Consider the following 17,783-nt stretch of genomic DNA (forward strand, 5'->3'; position numbering starts at 1 on the left):
GCTTCCAGAGCTGACACATCATTGAAGGCTGGGCACCAAACCCATCCTCTGCACTGCCCAAACTGTTTTGGGAGGTAGCCCCAAGCCTTCCACCTCAAAGAGTAGAAGAGGAACCCCGTGGAGTCCACATCCATCAGCATCAGGGTGTGTGTTGAAAGCAAGAGAGCACTCAGAACTGTAAGTAAATCAATTCATGAGGGGTGAAGAGAATTGGGATTTGTTTATCTTTCATTTCCCTTTAGTACAAGGCAGATGTTTCTAAGTAATAAGCAGAAACCTCTACAATTTTCAAGACTGAAGAGGAAGGGAGGGAGAAAAAAACATGTACAAGCTTTGAGGATGTTCTCAGCTCCAGCTTAAAAAAACCAAAAGAACCAAAACAAAAATCAAACCAAACAAACAAAAAAACCAAACCCACCAAAATCACACACCACCAAAAATTTTTATCTGTAAAAGCAAGTTTTTTCTTAAGCTGTTTGGTAATTCTTAGTTCACAGGAGCATTTATCCAGAAGGTTCTTCGTGTTTCCAGTCTAGGTTGTAGCAATCTCAGTGAGGCACTAAGTTTTAGGCCATTAAAAGTCTCTCTGTGCAGCATGGTCATTTTAAAATGATGTGGTAGCCATCATTGCTCTCAGCTGAAACAAAGAAATGCAAAGCATATTTTCATCGCTTTTAAGAAACACCAGAAATACAGAACTTCAAATTTTCTTTCTCAGTATTTTGCAATAGTTCATACACTTGTTTCACAACCCACTCATGAAAACCAATGTTGAACACCTAAGTAAAATAATTTACATTAAAAACCCTACATACTATCATATTTTATCATTTTACTCAAAGGCTTCCTGCTCATTTATGTCAGTGGTGTCAATGGATTTATGGAATTTTTGTAGCAGTGTAACTGAGAGTAAAGCATTGATCAGTCTATCATAGTGTAGTCAACAGCTTGACTTACACTAGATTAGATTACTTATCTTTTCAGGATAACAGCATTGAATTTGTGATAACATTTAGTGCAATTGAAAGGAGGAATTATCTTTAGAGTAACAGGTAACAGCAGCAGCAATACACACCTTTCAATGTACTGATAACAAAACAGGATTCATCTTGGAAGTTTTGCACCATCTGAAGGGCAGAAGGAAAAAAGCCAACACAATACATTTTTAGCAATTAAATTCACAATTCTTTCAGAGCCAGTACAGACTTAGAGGAGAGGTATTAAACAGCATTTGGTGTCTAATCCTGCACAGTCCTGAGCAACCCTGCCCATGAGATTATTAATGTACATGACTGATCAATTAAGGTCCTTGCAGTTGCTACTGTGTTTAAGGGAAGCTCAGACTAAATGTGTTTGCCTGAAACTGATCTAGCTTATTCAGCATTTTACCATCCTCTTTGTAGCTCTTGATCCTGAAGGTTCCTATCCACTCCAATTATTCTATTAAAGATCATGCTCTTTGCTGCTTTTAGTGAAGCTGTACTAGTTTAGACAGGATTAAGGTAGCCCCTTTCCTAAAAATCCAATAGTGGTAATTATATATTCAGCTAAACTATGGAGCTCAGCTGAACTTACATCAGCATTTAAAGAATACCCGGAAATGGTAAACCCCAAGAATTGGACTCCCTTCTGAATAAAGGAATTGCTACTGAAAAGCCACCTCAGCAGCATCCATCTGGCTATTTTGATCAGACATTAGTACAGATGCTGTGCTTGCAGGATTAATTTACCTGTTTGTATTTTGTCAAGGAACAAGAATTGTAGTGAAACTATTGTAAGAAACAAGGCAAATCATAGAAGAAAGACTAGAACCTAAAGCTATTTGAGCTATTTGTGAGAGGCAACTAGATTTTCAGAAGAACTGCAGATACTAGTGACAGCTTTAAATAAGGAGATAAAGATTATTTCAGCTGCAATATGAAGAGCCCATTTAAGATTCATCCTTAAGTCAATGCTTCCTCTCATCTTAGAGTAGTTATGTGGGACAGAGGAGGTAAATTACCTTCAGGAGATGTCTCATACAGTTGAAACAAATGCTGGACACAATTCCAGAGAAGGGAAGAGTGACCTGAACCTCTCTGATCAGTTCATGAAATCCAGCCTTGTGAAAAAGCCTTCTCCTAGCTACTGAGTATCATTCAAGAAGTACATTTTTCAGCTGTAAGTTCTCACATCAAAATACCCTTTTCAACTTAGACTGATCTCCCTATACTCTTTTGGATTTAACATCCAGCCTCTACTCCTTCAAATCAAACTTCTCTGGCCAGTTTGTGTGTCTTTGCCTAATGATGCATGAAGTACATTCACAGACTGCCACACTCTTGCCACTATAGTACTAGTACAAGAAGAAAAATATTAGAAAAGCAATAGAACTTGTTAATAATTGACTTCAGCAAATACTTAAAGCCTTATACCCCGGCTGGTTCATGCAATTCCCCTACCAAGAGCTGCCTCCAAGCATTTTGCATCCATAAAGCATTGAAGTTTCAGATTTAATCAGGCTGGAATAGCAAGGAGACTTCAGGAATAAGCATTACAGCCTTCCATTTAGGCTCCAGTTGAGACCTATGCTCTGCTTCATTTGTTTTAACAATGCTTCTTAAAATGAAGCTCCTTAAGTGATTCTGGTGCATGAATGAGTAAGTAATTTAGTAGAGGAAAAAGAGGAAGAAGGGCAACTCACTATTAACCTGTAAGTTAATGGAATGGACTAAATTAAGGCATCATATAATGGGACACAAACAGTATCAGAGGTCCATAAATTATAGTATGCATATAGTGACAGACCCAGTGCCTGGAAACATGGGCCAAGATGAAAAACTAATTGCCCTACAGATTTTCAAACTTACTTTCTTTGGGCAACTTACCTATTTAATTTTAAAAGTTCTTTAGATCCTCACTTCAAAATGTGTGTAAGTAGCCAAAATTAAAAGAAATTCATAGAATCATTTAGGTTGGAAAAAACCTCTAAGATCACAATGCACAAACATTGACCTGGCACCAGCAAGCCCAACTCTAAACCACGTCCCCAAGTGCCCCAGGGATGGTAACTCAACCACTTCCCTGAGCAGCCTGTTTCAATGCTTGGTAACCCTTTAAATAAACTGTTTTTTCCTAATACGCAATCTAAACTTTCCCTAGTACAACTTGAGGCCATCTCCTCTCATCCTGACACTTGTTACTTGGGTGAAGAGACAGAGCCCCACACTGTCACAACCTCTTTTCAAGTAGAGTGCAATAAATGACCAATTTTGGTTTGTTTTTTTTTTACTTTAAAAAAGCAAACAAAAACCCCAACATCTTTTACAAAGCAAAGGTCTTGAAACCACACCAAAATCAGTGTTGTGCATGGTGATTCACTACTTTAACTTGTTGGGATTAATGGCTTTACAATTCTCCCTTGAAGATGCATTCCGTTATTTGAAAGTTCATTCTAGCTTCAAGAAGTCAGACAACTGTTCCACCTCTGACAAAGCTGCAGCCCCCTCACCTCATTGCTCACTAGGACGTGGATCCCCGTGGGTCCCTGCCGGTAGATGCGGTTGATCTGCTGTGGAGAAATGCTGTACAAGTTTGCAATCTTCTCCAGCAACTCCAGCATGGTCAGCTCCTCTAAGAAGATTGCATGATACACTGCAACAAGTGGAAAGCAGCTACAGAACAGCAAATACAGATGGCACCAAGACACTCAGCATCAACAACCAAATAGGTTCAAGATGAAGGTTCAAATGGAATAAACAAGCTTAGTATTTTAAAGCATCCTCCGAATATCTGATTTGATGATTTGCAGAAAAATAGCCACTCTTCCTATGCAGCAGGCAATTAAAACACACACAACTTTTACCCAGAGGAAAACATGGGGACTAATTACAACTTGCATCATGAGGCACTAAAATAGCCTTCTCATAAAGCTGCTTATATTTGTGGATAATCTTCTTTTACTGATTTTTGAAGTTTAAAAAAAATAATTCAATCAAATAGTAAAACACAGGCTATGTCACACCAAAGCAATATTTTATTAGATACCATTCACTGATTCCACAGGCACAAACTAGAACATACAATGTAGAAGGTAACACCATGGATGACAGTATTGTTTTAGAAATCTAATCCAAATTATAGCTATGAGGTAGGAAAGCTGTGCCTGTTTATTACTAAATTCAAGATTTAAGGAGAATCTTTGTTCTCATTTGATTGTACATTGTGTCATGAGGGATGAAAAATTCCCAAAAGCTGTGAACTTTCAAGAATTATAACATTACTTTAAGACCTACCAACCTTCCACTCCCCCTGAATATTTTCAAACAAGACAATCTAAAGAAAATTGTGGACGGAAGGGTGGTTTTTAATGCTGTTGTCCCTACTAAGAACTGAATAGAGCTTTTGCTGTGGCACTCTGCAGACAATTTGTAAGCTGGGTCTGTCTCCCAGGCAGACGGTGCCATTTGGAATCTGTAGCTGTTAAACCATAACCAAAGTGGCAAAACTGGGATAAACAGGATCCCCTCAAACCCTAAGGACACCAAGCTGTCCTACACAGGAGCTCAGGCAGAAAGCAGCATTCTCACCAGGTAAGTGTTTAACAAAATCCATACGTAAGAACTTACCACAAAGACTGCCATCTCCATTTTCTCGTTTTTGGTGGAGATGGGACCTGTTTTGCTCTGGTTCTTGACAGACATAAATTGTCATCTTGGGCCTCACATTTCTATGGATTAATCAAAACCAGCAGTAAGTTATTGAGGAGATCTGAAATAGATCTAAAAGTTCCAGGTCAGCTATCAAACAGTAAGAGATGGAATCATTCATGCCATGCATAAGTAACAAACTAAGGGATAGTCTTGATGCTGGTGACTAGACAGCCTAGGATGTCTAGCAAGAGACTTCTGGGAGGTGATGCAGAGCATCTTAATCTTTTCAACATCAGATAAGAACAAACAGTTTACAGCACTTGCTAAGCAGTTCATCATACCTGCCTCTACTGATTTAAATCCTGCTCAGCTGTAGAATTTATGAGCAGCATAGGGTAGTGTAGGCTGTGTATCTCATGAAATGATGCAAGCAATCAGCTGGCAGCAAATAAACCACTAGAGATCCACATTATGCTGCTTTGTTTTGGCAACATTTCTGAGCTGTGCTTGAATTTGAATATCATTGTGATCTCCAGTCCCTGAGAGAACCTCTCTGAAGTATTAAAAGGGAGTATAAATGCTACAACTCCAGGATTAACTTCTAGTTAACACTGAAATTATCAAGGGATCAGAAAAAAATAGAAAGGAAATAGTACAAACCTTCCTTTAATTGCATTAAAGAGCCGAATTCCATCAGCAGGCCCACAGATTTGAACAAAATCTTCTTTGGACATCTTCAGTAAGTCGGCACCTACATATTTCAAATTGATTTTTCTTCAGAAGTTAAGCAAATCCCAGATTCCAAATAGTACGTATGGGCAGCAGAAAAGGGCAGGGGTAGAGGGCATAGAGAATCCACAAAGCTAAACCACATAGATTTATACAGAGAAGTTGCAAATTCAGAGAGGTGTGCACTTTAAATCAATCACTGTGAAACAGAAAGCTGGAAGCTGCCAAAAGAACAGTGCTGCATTGGAAAATACTCCAGCCAACTCATAAACAAGGTAAATATTTCACACTGGCCATTAAATGACCTGTTCTTCTGTAACTGTCACATTCACTGAGTTATTTCATCATGCTGCAAGTCAGAGAGAGTCTCCTCATAGTTTCAACACCTTTAACAACTGCCCCTTCCACTGTCTTACTGGTGTGTACAACTGCTGAATGGGAAGGCACAGTGAAGGTGCCAGATGCCTCTTAAATGTGCACATGGACAGGATGGGAGGCAGCAGACAGAAGATGAAATGCTGATTAGATATAAGAAAAAACATTTTCACTGTCAGAATAGGTAAATATTTGAAGAGGTTGTTTAGAGAGATTGTTGCATGTCCAGCTTTGGAGATGTTCAAAGGCAACTGCACAAGGCCCTGGACTTGCTTTGAAGTTGCACTTCATGAACTTAGGAAGGCCCTTCCATCTTAACTTATTTCCTTCCATTTTTACTTACTCTGTAGGTCTACAAACTGTTTTGACAAATGGTAACTGATCTAAGAACCAAAGAACAACCACACTGGATCAGACCAAGGATCCCATCAAACGTGGCCAGCAGCAGATACTACATGAGCTGCACTTACAGAAGAGAAAAAAACCAGAACATTTGGACTGTTTAAACTCACCCGAAAAACTTGAGAAGAGTCTACAGAATGGAGAGAACCTATTACGATGAAGCCACTGCTGGGCATCTTGAATAGAAGCAGAAGGAAGGAGATGCTACATTGCAAAAAGAATAAGAAGGTCTTGAAATGAACTGTTCACCAGTGTCCTAAAAGAGAAAAGCACCACATTAACATGATCTCAAGTACTTACATCATTGCTGGGAGGCAGGAGCTCCATTTGGTGGGTTGGAGAACTGTTGCTAAAAGAAATTACATAAAGTTGGAAGAGAAAAAAAACACATTATTTTAAATTTTACATTGCAGTGTCCATCCTCTTCCCCCTCCTCTATTTGACTCAACTTTCACAAATTACATCCAATTTGGCTTTTTTTGTCTGTTACATCCAACTTGGCTTTTTTTGTCTATCAGATCTTTAAAAAGGTGTTCAAAATTTGGAACAAGAATAATAAAAAAAAAGCTCTCTACCTGAGTCATTTGTTGGTCATTTGAGGTCCTCATCAAAACTAAGAGAAAAACTCAGGTTTGCTCACCTCAATCAAGCTTTTCCATATGGTTAACTCACTAATGTGACATCACCTAAGCAAGAAAATTGTAACCTACAGGGTGGCTGAACTTGAAATTTCTATGAGCCAGAAATATCCTAACTAAATCCACTGTCTAGTAATAATTCTTTACAAAAAAATGAATAAAAGACCTTATAATTCAACCCTAGTGTTATCTTAAACATAGTCAAGTGCTATAAATCATGCAAAACCACATTTCTAGTAAATTCCCCTAAACACAGACAGGACTCCTAAACATATCAGGGATTTTACCAAAGGAAAGAAAACTTAGCAGATCTCTCTACTAACACAAAATTTTGTAATTTCAGTGTTTGTTCTTTCTCATAGTCTGAGGGGATTCATTGAAAATTAGTGATACAGCATGGATTAATACAACATGGTAATTAAGTTGTGTAGGAGGGCAATAAGATGGCAGAGTTCTACCAAAAGAAAAAGGCCTATACCAAAGTCCTAAGGGGAAGTATGCAGAAGGGGGGACTGATAAGTACTGAGGGACACCAGTTATCTTCAGCATTTCAGAATCACTAGAGCTGTCTTGTTATGATGGCTATTTAATGAATTAAACATGTCTTCATTAGCCCTTTGTTCTGAAACAGCATCTCAAAAGCCAGGCTGTTTTGCCACAAACAGGATTTCTTTACATGCCATTCACCTAGGAATTCAGCACCCCAAACTACCTCAAGACAGAAAGTAAGGAGGAAACACCAACTCTGAAGAGGTGCTGAAAGCCTCTACACACTTGTGAGAAGACACTGGGGTCGGTGGTACAAGGCATGGTGTATTCTCACCAAGAGTGGCCCTGAGGCCCTCTGATGCTCCCCTTCCAGCCACCACATAAACATGCACAAACAGTACTCTGCACTACAGGGAATTCCTGGATGGAAGGTCTTAAAGGCTTTTGGAAAATACTTTCTCCTTGCCAGAAAGGGGGGAGGTCCTTAACATCATCTTGCAGGCTGTGAGATGCATGGACACACAAAGGCTACCATATCAAGAGGAAAGATAAAGCATGTATTTGTTACATACCCATCTCCGAGGTTGAAGCTGTTGGGAGAACTGTTGTAGCTTGGAGATGGAGCATTGTTCATTTGATAAGGCACATCTGGCCAGGGAGAGCACTGTTGGAAGAAAGGCAGTGGGGAAACTTTCATAAGGATGGAAATAAAGGATTTGATTCTCCTCTAATACCACATTCATGCTGTTGCCACGCCACTAACTTCAGCTCATCACTCCTGCTGGGAGGAAGAGACGGGCCATGGATTTTCTACACTGCTCTCCAAGTGGGCTGTCAGGGGGCCAAGATTGATTCCAGTTGTGCATTCCACATTTCTTTCTCCCATTTCACAAAGCCTGTCCCCAAATAACACTGGGCCAAAGTGTGCACAGCTGTAAGTCAGAGCAATGCCAGTAAGTCAACTCAGACTGAAGGCAGCAATGATACAGAAATACCCCTGGTCTCAATTATAAATCCCTAATTAAATCCAGGCAAGAGTGACAAAAATGCTCCTGTGGCATTGCTTCAGGTTTATACCAGCAAAAGAGCAGAATTTGAACCAGCCTGCTGAAACCTCTGGCTATTAGTCAAACAGCTCCAATCATAAATGGCTACTAAGTGGAAAAAACTTTAGACAGACAGACACAAAGCTACTAAAAGCCTTCACAAATATAGGTCAGACTCCACATTCCATGACAGTAGCATAAAACCAGAGTAACCCAGCTAGAATTGGTGACTCTGTCCTGAATTTAAGCCACAGTAATCAGCAGGAGAAATCTAGCCCTGTTGAACCCCCCACCACCAAGAGCTCAAGAAAATGCTCTGTAGTGGCCTTGTTTGCAATGATAAAAAGACAGCAAGTGTAGCTTTGGAGCTTTATCATCTCCACAAACACTAGCAAATATTTTATAATCTCCACAAGCACTGGCAAATATTTAACTCTTTGGCAACCCACATTTCCCCACGCAATATGTCAAAGTGCATCAGAACTCGCAGGCAGCGTCTGGGATCTGCCAACTCAGTAGAATTAGGTCTGTCAATCAGAAAACATGCTGGTTGCTCCTGGCAACATGAGGAAAATGGAGTGGGAGAGATTGGATCTCAAAAATAGGAAGTTTATTTAAATTAAGAATAATTAACATCATTTTTGGAAGTCCAGCAAGCTGCTCCAAAAAAAAGAAGTACTAAATCAAATAACAAGTCATTCCCATAGGGAGACTGAGCAACACTTAAATCTCTTGAGCCCTGTTGCTGACTAATTCTACAGCCTATGCTAAGTTTATACAAACATCTTAGTAATGACAGGGAGGGGCAGAAACACTACAACTTTACACCAGCTGCATCACAATATAAAACAAGATATTCCTAGAGTACAACCCAAAATCTTGCACGTAACAACAGCTTCATAGGCACATTCCCAGAAAAACAGATCAATAATTTAATCAGACAGCCTACTCATCTGCTCAAGTGTCCTATCTTCAGCATGAGCTTTTGCCAAGCAGTTCTGAAAAAAATAGACAACTGTATTTTCATACAACTGGCACCTGAGGACCATGACAAGTGCCCAGGAGCACAGTGGTGAAAACTGACAAAGTTGTTGTTTTGGTTTTTTTTTAAAGCCAGGCTTCTAAGGGTTAGTTTATACCCCAAGACAAACTTTGGCACCTTTCATAAATTTCAGCAGTGAGTCATTTTATAATTTTGTTTCACTCTCAGTTTCACTCAGATCTGAGCACACATGTCTCCACACAAGACAATCTCCAGGGGCTCAGATGCTGTTTTCTTTTAAATTTATCTCCCAACATGATGTAGTATGATGTGTCTAAAACACTTTACCTCTGTGAGAATAGTTGTCTCATAGGAAGGCTGATACTTCTCCTTCTCTTGGGTGGTCTTCTTTTCCATTTTTTCCCTGTCAGTCTTCTGCTTTCTGTCAGCTCCTTTAGGCTATAAGTACAAGCACAGGCTCTCCCTTATGCCAAGCATTACAAGTTTGGAGACAGAGGCCAACAGATTAATCTGTTCACAAAAGTCTCCTTAAGATTTACAGGCATTCTACATATGAAACAAGATCAGATCTGCATTTTCTAGACAAAAGAACTAATCAAGCATCCCTACTGTTTCTGTACATTCACCACTGATGCCTATTGCAATTCTGAAATAGGCTGACCACAGTCCTGAGATGTGATTCCAACTACTTCAGTCCATAAGTTACACACCTCAGCTGGCATTTGTAGCATCTTTCCAGAAACGGGAAAGACACTGCTCACAGGAACACAAGTGGAGCAGCACATCCCTTGAGCAAACAGGCCTATGGAGAGTTTGTTGTTAAGTAGCTATAGGTCTGCTATGCCTGGATTAGGAGCTTCAAAGATGCTTGTTCTATGAATCTTTTTCTCCTCCAGGTACCATAGAGACAAACTCTGCTCCAACAAAAACAAACAAACAAAAAAAAGGTATTTAAGATCTCCACAATAAGATTTTATTGTTCATGGAGGGTTCAAACAAAGAAACTGAAGATGCCCTAATGCCTTGATTGCCTAGGAGCATCGAAACACACCGGATACCCCAAATATGTCAGTATTTTTGTAGTGTTTGAAGTACAACAGACTAGCACAAGCCTTGGTGCAACATTTCAACTAGAATTGCTGCGTAGGTCAGTGTTTATAGCAGCATGTGCACAGGACTCCTGTTTAAGATCTTAAGCATACCCAGTTAAAAGTCTGTTCTTTTACTCCAGTATTTGCATTGCTCCTATACCACCTGAAATCTTTGCGTATTCCTGTGTCGTAATCTAGTTGATGACAAAGCCAAAACTACCTCATACCTTGAACACTTTGATCTGGCAGCTTGCAGAATGCAAGTGTTCTGTGTATTCACCATTTTCATTCTGCTTAAAGGTGTCGATTTGCACCCGGAAGGGCACCCCTTTCTCTCCTCCATGCTTCCGTGGAGTAAATTCTGTGCTGATGCAATGTACCTGGCAAAACAGAAACTGCGCTCATCTCTGGAGACAGCTGGAACCTGTGCTCATCTGGATTTCAGATACTGCCTGAACATGAGGTTTTGGCTCCTCACAAAAAACTAAGAGGCAGAAGAGCTCGTATGTTTTCATTTCTGTTCTCCTTTCACCAAAATAATCAGAACAAGCAGTTCAGAAAGAAACAGGGCATCAGGAAAAGCATCCTTTAAGTAAATACCTCATTCAGATTAAAACAAATCATTGATGCTCAGAATGAGAAATAGTCATGAAAGAGGAAAGCAAGGAAAACTAACAGGTTATGAACAGGTTCCTCGAAACAAAACCTATGCTTAGAAAGCAACACCAGTGTCTGAGTACTTTTTTAAAGAAAATCCTGGCAGTAGCAGGTAGTACCCCAACATTAACAAGTAGCCAGCAAATTGATTTAGCGAGTATCCTACAAATTAATTACACATGACTATCACAAGCTAGTAATTATCATTACCATCCTTCTCTCTTGCTCATGTATTGGCTATTTTTTCTCCCCAGGTCTTTAAAAGATATCTAACCACTGTATTTAGCACAGAAATATGACTTATCGCTTACCTGAATGAATGCTGAAGCCCTCTTTGACGGATCCCAGAGAAATTCAACAGTGTTCAACTGTGTCGGGCTAGCCCTGGGATCCAAGATACCAACTGACAGCGGGATATCTGTAGAAGAAAACCCCTAAAATTTTAAAAATATTAAATTGAAGAAGAGAAAGCATTTCCATACAATCAGAACATGCATGTGAAAGCGAAGCCATCAAAGACGGCTCTACTTGTGCCTATAGCGCCAGATCTCCTTCCCTCCCAAAGACATACAGGATTCTTGGGAAACCTAAACGCACATGCAAACACTGCATCATGCACCACTCATCTCCCCAGCAGTGCAGAGGTTCCACAATGAAATAGCCTCACCTATATCAAGGATGCGGTCCCCAGGCCGACTCCACCTCCAGCCCTCGAGCTGCTGATGCTCCGTGTACTGCAGGCGGCGGTCATGGAAAACCACACGAATTATACTCTGTTAAAAAAAGAATGAACAATGGCATCCAGAACCCTCTCTCAAGATTAATTTGGTTTTCCAGAGTAGAAGCAAAAGCTGATCTGTTATGCTTCTCACCTCCATTGATGAGGAGAGTAGAAGGGTCCACCCAAGAGACCCATCACCACGTGTATCAAATTCCCTAGGGACCCCTGAGAGAGAAACACACTTCCCCCTTCACAGGGCACATCTTACAGGAGTAACACAGCCCTGTATAGCTTTCTGGGATTCACTCTGGAAGCACTATAGCAATGTCCACCTAATCTTAAGTGTCATGGCATGTAAACTTCAGTATTTTGCCTCAACACCCAAAAGGGCTCATATGGGGGTAATATTTAATGAGTCTGTACCATGTCCCAGCCCCAGTATATCCCATTCTGATTTGCAAATGTGGAAGCAAGCTCACCTGTTGCTGTCCCAGTGGAGCTGACATGTCCAGACACCTTGTCAGTGGGAATTAAACTTTATTCCAGCCATTAAGAGCCAGTCATTGGATTTGCCCCAGAGTAGTTAAACAAGGGTAGGCAGAGTAGGAAAGCATCTGTAACAGCAGGCTGGTCTGCAATGGTGCAGCCATGCCAATAACTGGAGAAAAAAGGCTGGAATAAGGGCAAACCCCAGGGCAGACAATCCTAAGTACTCCTAACTAAAATGTTCTTTTGTATATTCATAGTGCTATACTTACATGAGTTAATGACCCCTAACATCCCAGTTTCTCAAGCCCACACTCTTGCCGGGGACTTCTATATCAAGTGAGTGAGCAACTTTTGCCAGTGAACCTGAGAAATGTCCAAATCAAACCCTAGCTTAAAGATGCAAACAAGCCACAGTGGGAACACCTGCAAAATTGGAATCTCAATCCACATACTACCTGAAATGGGCCAAAAGACAAATCGGGAACGGCCTAAACTTGGACAACATTTGAAATCCAAATTGGAATACTAATTTTGCAACTAGTTCCCACTTCTCCAAGGAAATCCTGAGGCAGAAAGCCAAGAATTGAAGGTTGGATCTAGAACCAGGGTCCAGACCAACATTTTTGAATTTGAACTGTTTTGGCAGTGGAGGAAACAACAGGAAAAAGTCCCCCAAACCAAACGATTAAGTTCTATATGTTCATCATTATGCCCATCACCAAAGTAAACTGGAGCTATAGAGAATCTGCCTGGCAAGACTATGGAAACACCTGGGCTCTCCATTTGTCACATAACAACCCAGGCATGCTGCTGTGATTCAGTAGGGAGACAAGACTGCCTCTCCACAGCTTTGACCATGTTCACCACTGAACTTTGGGATTCCCCTGAACCCAACATTCACAGTGAAACTCTGGGGTCATGATCACAAACAGAATAAAGCCCTGCAAAGCCAAGCTGCATAGTCCCATGAAACTAGCACTCAACAACTCCATCACCCCTGCTTCCATTAAAAACAATGGCCAAGTGTTTTCCATTGTCTCAGTGGGAGCAAGGTCAGGCCCTTCATTAAAGGCTGTATGTAGTAGCAGGAAGAAAAGAAATCTATGTTTCTCCTTACCTTTACATATTTTGTGTTTAAATCTTGAAACTCTCCCAATTTCCTATTCTCAAGTAGACGGATTTCATAAGACTGACCTAGAGTTTAAGGAAACATTTCCAAGGTGTTTAATATGTTGTAGCAATGAGAGAGTCATGCTGGCATTTATGTGGCTGATAAAGCATACGTTTGATCAGGGAAAGCTTATTTTTGCTAACATAATGCATTTGCCCCAGTAATCGACAGGCACTAAAGCACAGCAGAAATCTGAGGGGAAGGTTTGCCTTTTGGCAGCTAAAAGCTCTCCATTAGGACATCAATTACAGCTGTCTCTCGAGGCTGCCATGGTTTTCTGGTCACCCTTCAGAAAGTCACCAGGTTGCTTGAGGCAGTTGTCCCCCCATGCCACATGGCTGTAAAGGCACTGCCTCTGTCTGTCCCTTCTGCCAAAGCAGTTCTGCCAAAGCAATGCCTGTGTGAAGAAGTGTGTGCTGGCACAACAGGTCCAGGAACAATTCTGCAGAGGATGGCAACTGGAGAAAATCTTGCCATCTTCAGGGAGCAGCCAGGCCTGCAAGGTGTTTTGGTGAACCACAAAAAAAAAAAATGTTTCATAAGGCTTGGAAAGTCGCTGCCAAGGGCATAAGTATTCCTCCAGACTTGTGTGGAGGCAGCAGTGGGTATTACAGCATGTGCAAGGACCCGTTCCAGGAAGGGAATACACACTTCCACCACCCCACCACCACCCTCACATAAGGAATTTTGTCAATTCAACAGAATTCAGCTACCTGGTTTATGAAATAACATCTCTCTGAGGCTGACAGCAGACAAAGGAGACTGATGTCTCAATACCTTACACATAGAAATTACTAAGACAGTACAAAAGCTCATTGTACTATACCAAGTCTTTACAATAAGCCTGCAACCAGTATCAAGGCAGGGTAGTACCATTAGGATTAACGGAGCATATGTGTACCTTATAGCTAGCTTTTCTTGCTCATCTTGCTATCCTCCCTTTTCCTGGAAAATGCACAGGGTATGTCAAGTCAGGCACCAAGGAGGAGATCAGTTTGGTTTTTCTGGCTCAACCAGTATCTCTGCAGAACTGGCCCTGCAGAAAACTGCAAACAGATCTATCTCCCTCTAAGCAGCTTCTACCAGAAGAGACAAAAATGCTGAATTTTTGGATCTGGATTTAGAAATGAGAGACTTATGGCAGCAGATGTGTCAGAGAGGCAGACTGCCTTTTGAGAATCCCACCTGCATGGGTACAGACCATATCCACAGAGCACAGAGATAATTGTGCTTATTCAGCTGGCTGGCAGATAGGAAAAAGAAAAAAAAGGAAGGACAAAAGAGGCCATATTGAAGCCCCAAATGTTTGCACAACAGCCCTACTGATGTTAGTAGGAGTTCTGCAAACAGGAAATGACCCTTGAATCCAGCAAGTGACTGAGGGCATGGGGAGAGCAGAGAATAAACCATATGAAGTACCAAAATAACCATGAGAACATGCACCGATCTTTACCCATCTCCTGGCACACAAGTAAAACAAAATTACAACAGTGACCTGCCTTTGAAGACTGCTAGAAAACAAAAGTGGATTTTGTAAACCACAGTCCTGAAATTGAGGTCTTCCACACTTAAATTCACAAGACTTTCCAATGCTTCCACTGATACATGTTAATATTGTTTTCACCTGGCAAATTTTAGAGATATTTACATCATCAATTCTGTTATATCAGCATAAAAAAGATCAAGGTCAGGTTAAAAAAATGGGTTTCTCTCAGAATCATAGAAAAGACCCTTTAGACCATCAAGTCCAACCATTAACCTAGGAATGCCAGGTTCACCACTAAAACATGTCCCTGGCACCATATCTGATGTACTACGCATTTTTATGTGCTGTACATGTTTATCTATGTTGCACAAATTGGCTGCTCCATGGTTCACTCTGGAGATGCACTTCACCAGCTATAGAGTGATACAGCTCATCATCTTGAACCCATTCACACAGCCAAGTATCTCTTGCACTGACAGTTCATTCCCATGCAGATATGAGGCTAATTAATCATTACAGAATATTAATTTAGGTTTTGGAAGCAAGAGACAGTAAAAGACATCTGTGACTGTACTCAGGGGTAACAAGGACAGTGAAATGTAGTGGTATGAGCTGTGCTATGGAGGAAGGCAGTGGTCAAACCAGAAGCATTGTCAGCCATTCAGCAAGTATTTCAGGAATGAGCAGGTTTTTGGGACACCCTTGTGCACTGATACACGCTTGCACTTTGGTCAGCTTGATCTGCTTATCCTCAGTTACAATGAGACAAAAAAATAACAGGCATAAAAGTATCATCCATATTCCTTTCAAACTAGCATGAAGCACTCAAAAACTCAGCAGCCATCTCTGACCCTTGCAGGGATAGGGGCAGAATTGCAGCCTGGAATGCAGTGGGCACCACACATCTCCACCCGACAGGAGCGATTCACCTCAGAAGGAGTCAGAAACAGATCCTGCAGACCAGTGAAAAAGAAACTGCAGTGTAGACAGAGTTAATATTAAACAGAAAGCCAAAGAGGAAATAACATGCTTTGATGAAAGATATATGGGTCATCTGATGGAAGCCCTGGAATGCAGTTTATGCCATGAAAAACCTCAATCAAAATGGTATTTTATGCTAACTGCTTTCCCCTTGAACTCTGAATGTTTAACTTGAGTTGCTACATGATTATCAAACAAGACTGCTCCCAGCCAAGCTTCAGAAAACATGAGGGTATGTTCCCCTCTCTGTGAAACTCTGTCAGTGAGAATTTGGTCCCAATTCCTCAAAGTTCCCTTATCTATCCATCTTCTGGTAGTGGTTTTTAATTTATTCTCCTTAAAGCTTTCCAGCAAATTCATTGCTTTGTGGCTTACGGTACCCAGAATTTATTAGCATGGACAGCATTCAGATATTTGTACTTTTATAGCACATAACTGCTTGGATTATACTTTCTCCTTGGAAAATACCTTCCAAACCTTGTTCACCCTATATTTTCCACCATTGCTACCAGCAAAACTAGTGAAATGGTGAATTACAATCTCAGCCCTGCAACTATTACTGTAGAGAAAAAAGCCTCTAAAGAATGACCACTTGGATGTTGGAAAACAAAATCCCTTTGTAAAATAAAGCAAATAGCAATCTAACCTGAAGGAAGCTGAACCCCCCTGGTGTCAAAGAGGGCAAAGAAGTCACACAAGGCTCTGATACACAGATCATTTATGAATCCTGCACCACTGACTCACCAGCACGAGCAGGCACACACTGACAGTTTTCTGCTAAAACTAAATCAGTAACAGATCATTCTTAGTCAGGCGTCCAAATCTGTAAAGAAACATGTCTGTAAGTGTGATTAAACAATCTGCACTTCCAGTTCCCAAGTTAGACTACAACTAGCTAAGCCCAAAACAAAGCTGAAATACAGAGTTCCCCTATACTGAGTTTTTCCATGTGTCTCAGATGGAAACACAGATTAATACAGGTCAGACTACAACTTCCCAAGTCAATATGTGGTGGTAAAGCTGGAGACAGGAGCAGAGGATACCAGTGCTGAGACTAACAGTGATTTGATTGAACAGCCCAGGTCAGGTGTAATACTGGGCACAAGCACAGGGGCACCTAAAGCACTTCTGTCACACCTGAAACAAAGGGGACACTTTGCAAGCAATCCCCAGCACAGCTGATGCTGCAGCAGCCTCCTCCACGACTGTGTGACCTGTGCTCCCCTCACTCACCACAATCCTTCTTCTCTACCTCAGGCAGAGAACAGGATAGTAATAATGCTCAGAAAACCACAACACATTCCTGAGGTGCAGTTTGTCTCCCAACTTCATGGAAAGCTTCAGGGGCACCAATAAAAACCCAGGCAGGTGACAATACACTAATTTCTATTTTAAACAGACATTCTCTGGGCAGAAGGAAATTAATGTAATCTCCTCCTAGGCTAGAGTTTGAGCAATTCACTTTACAAACTAAGTAGTACGCAATAAATAGTAACCACCCAGGTCCAGAGAGTTCCTGGTTCATAATTCATGAAGCCAACTCCACCTATCTGAAGGAGGATTTATAGACTGCTTATTTTTTAAACTTGCATTGTCTTTGATAATTAACACACATTAAATGTGGGCATGGCCACTTAATGTGGGGCCAGTAGAATTTGAAGTCAAGCACTTACTACAGATGAAAAATAATTCAGTTCAACACAGGAGTGATTTCACCTGCTCAAAAGGTACAAGTTTAACAGCTTACTGATTTTCATGGAATTTAGAGAGCCACAGAAATTTTAGGCAATTTCTGAATACAAAAGATTATCACTATTTCAAGCTCAAAGTAACATTTTGTTCAAATGTCATTTTACTACACAACCACAATATCC

At 40.8% G+C, this 17,783-nt stretch overlaps 1 protein-coding gene across 1 annotated transcript in view; it reads right to left on the bottom strand.

The window, feature by feature from the left end:
• Positions 1–599: 599 nt before the first annotated feature.
• The window catches only part of TFCP2L1 (transcription factor CP2 like 1), a 30,033-nt gene continuing 12,849 nt past the window's right edge, over positions 600–17,783 (bottom strand). The window contains exons 3-15 of the mRNA XM_066553606.1: positions 13,389–13,465; positions 11,729–11,834; positions 11,373–11,479; positions 10,632–10,784; positions 9,641–9,751; positions 7,837–7,928; positions 6,438–6,486; positions 6,248–6,341; positions 5,292–5,382; positions 4,608–4,708; positions 3,491–3,633; positions 1,076–1,127; positions 600–637 (exon numbers count right to left, since the gene is read on the bottom strand). Coding sequence (XP_066409703.1) covers positions 600–637; positions 1,076–1,127; positions 3,491–3,633; positions 4,608–4,708; positions 5,292–5,382; positions 6,248–6,341; positions 6,438–6,486; positions 7,837–7,928; positions 9,641–9,751; positions 10,632–10,784; positions 11,373–11,479; positions 11,729–11,834; positions 13,389–13,465 — 1,214 coding nt within the window. The remainder of the gene's footprint in view (positions 638–1,075; positions 1,128–3,490; positions 3,634–4,607; positions 4,709–5,291; positions 5,383–6,247; positions 6,342–6,437; positions 6,487–7,836; positions 7,929–9,640; positions 9,752–10,631; positions 10,785–11,372; positions 11,480–11,728; positions 11,835–13,388; positions 13,466–17,783) is intronic.

Source organism: Molothrus aeneus, chromosome 7 (assembly GCF_037042795.1).
Source record: "Molothrus aeneus isolate 106 chromosome 7, BPBGC_Maene_1.0, whole genome shotgun sequence".
NCBI lineage: Eukaryota > Metazoa > Chordata > Aves > Passeriformes > Icteridae > Molothrus > Molothrus aeneus.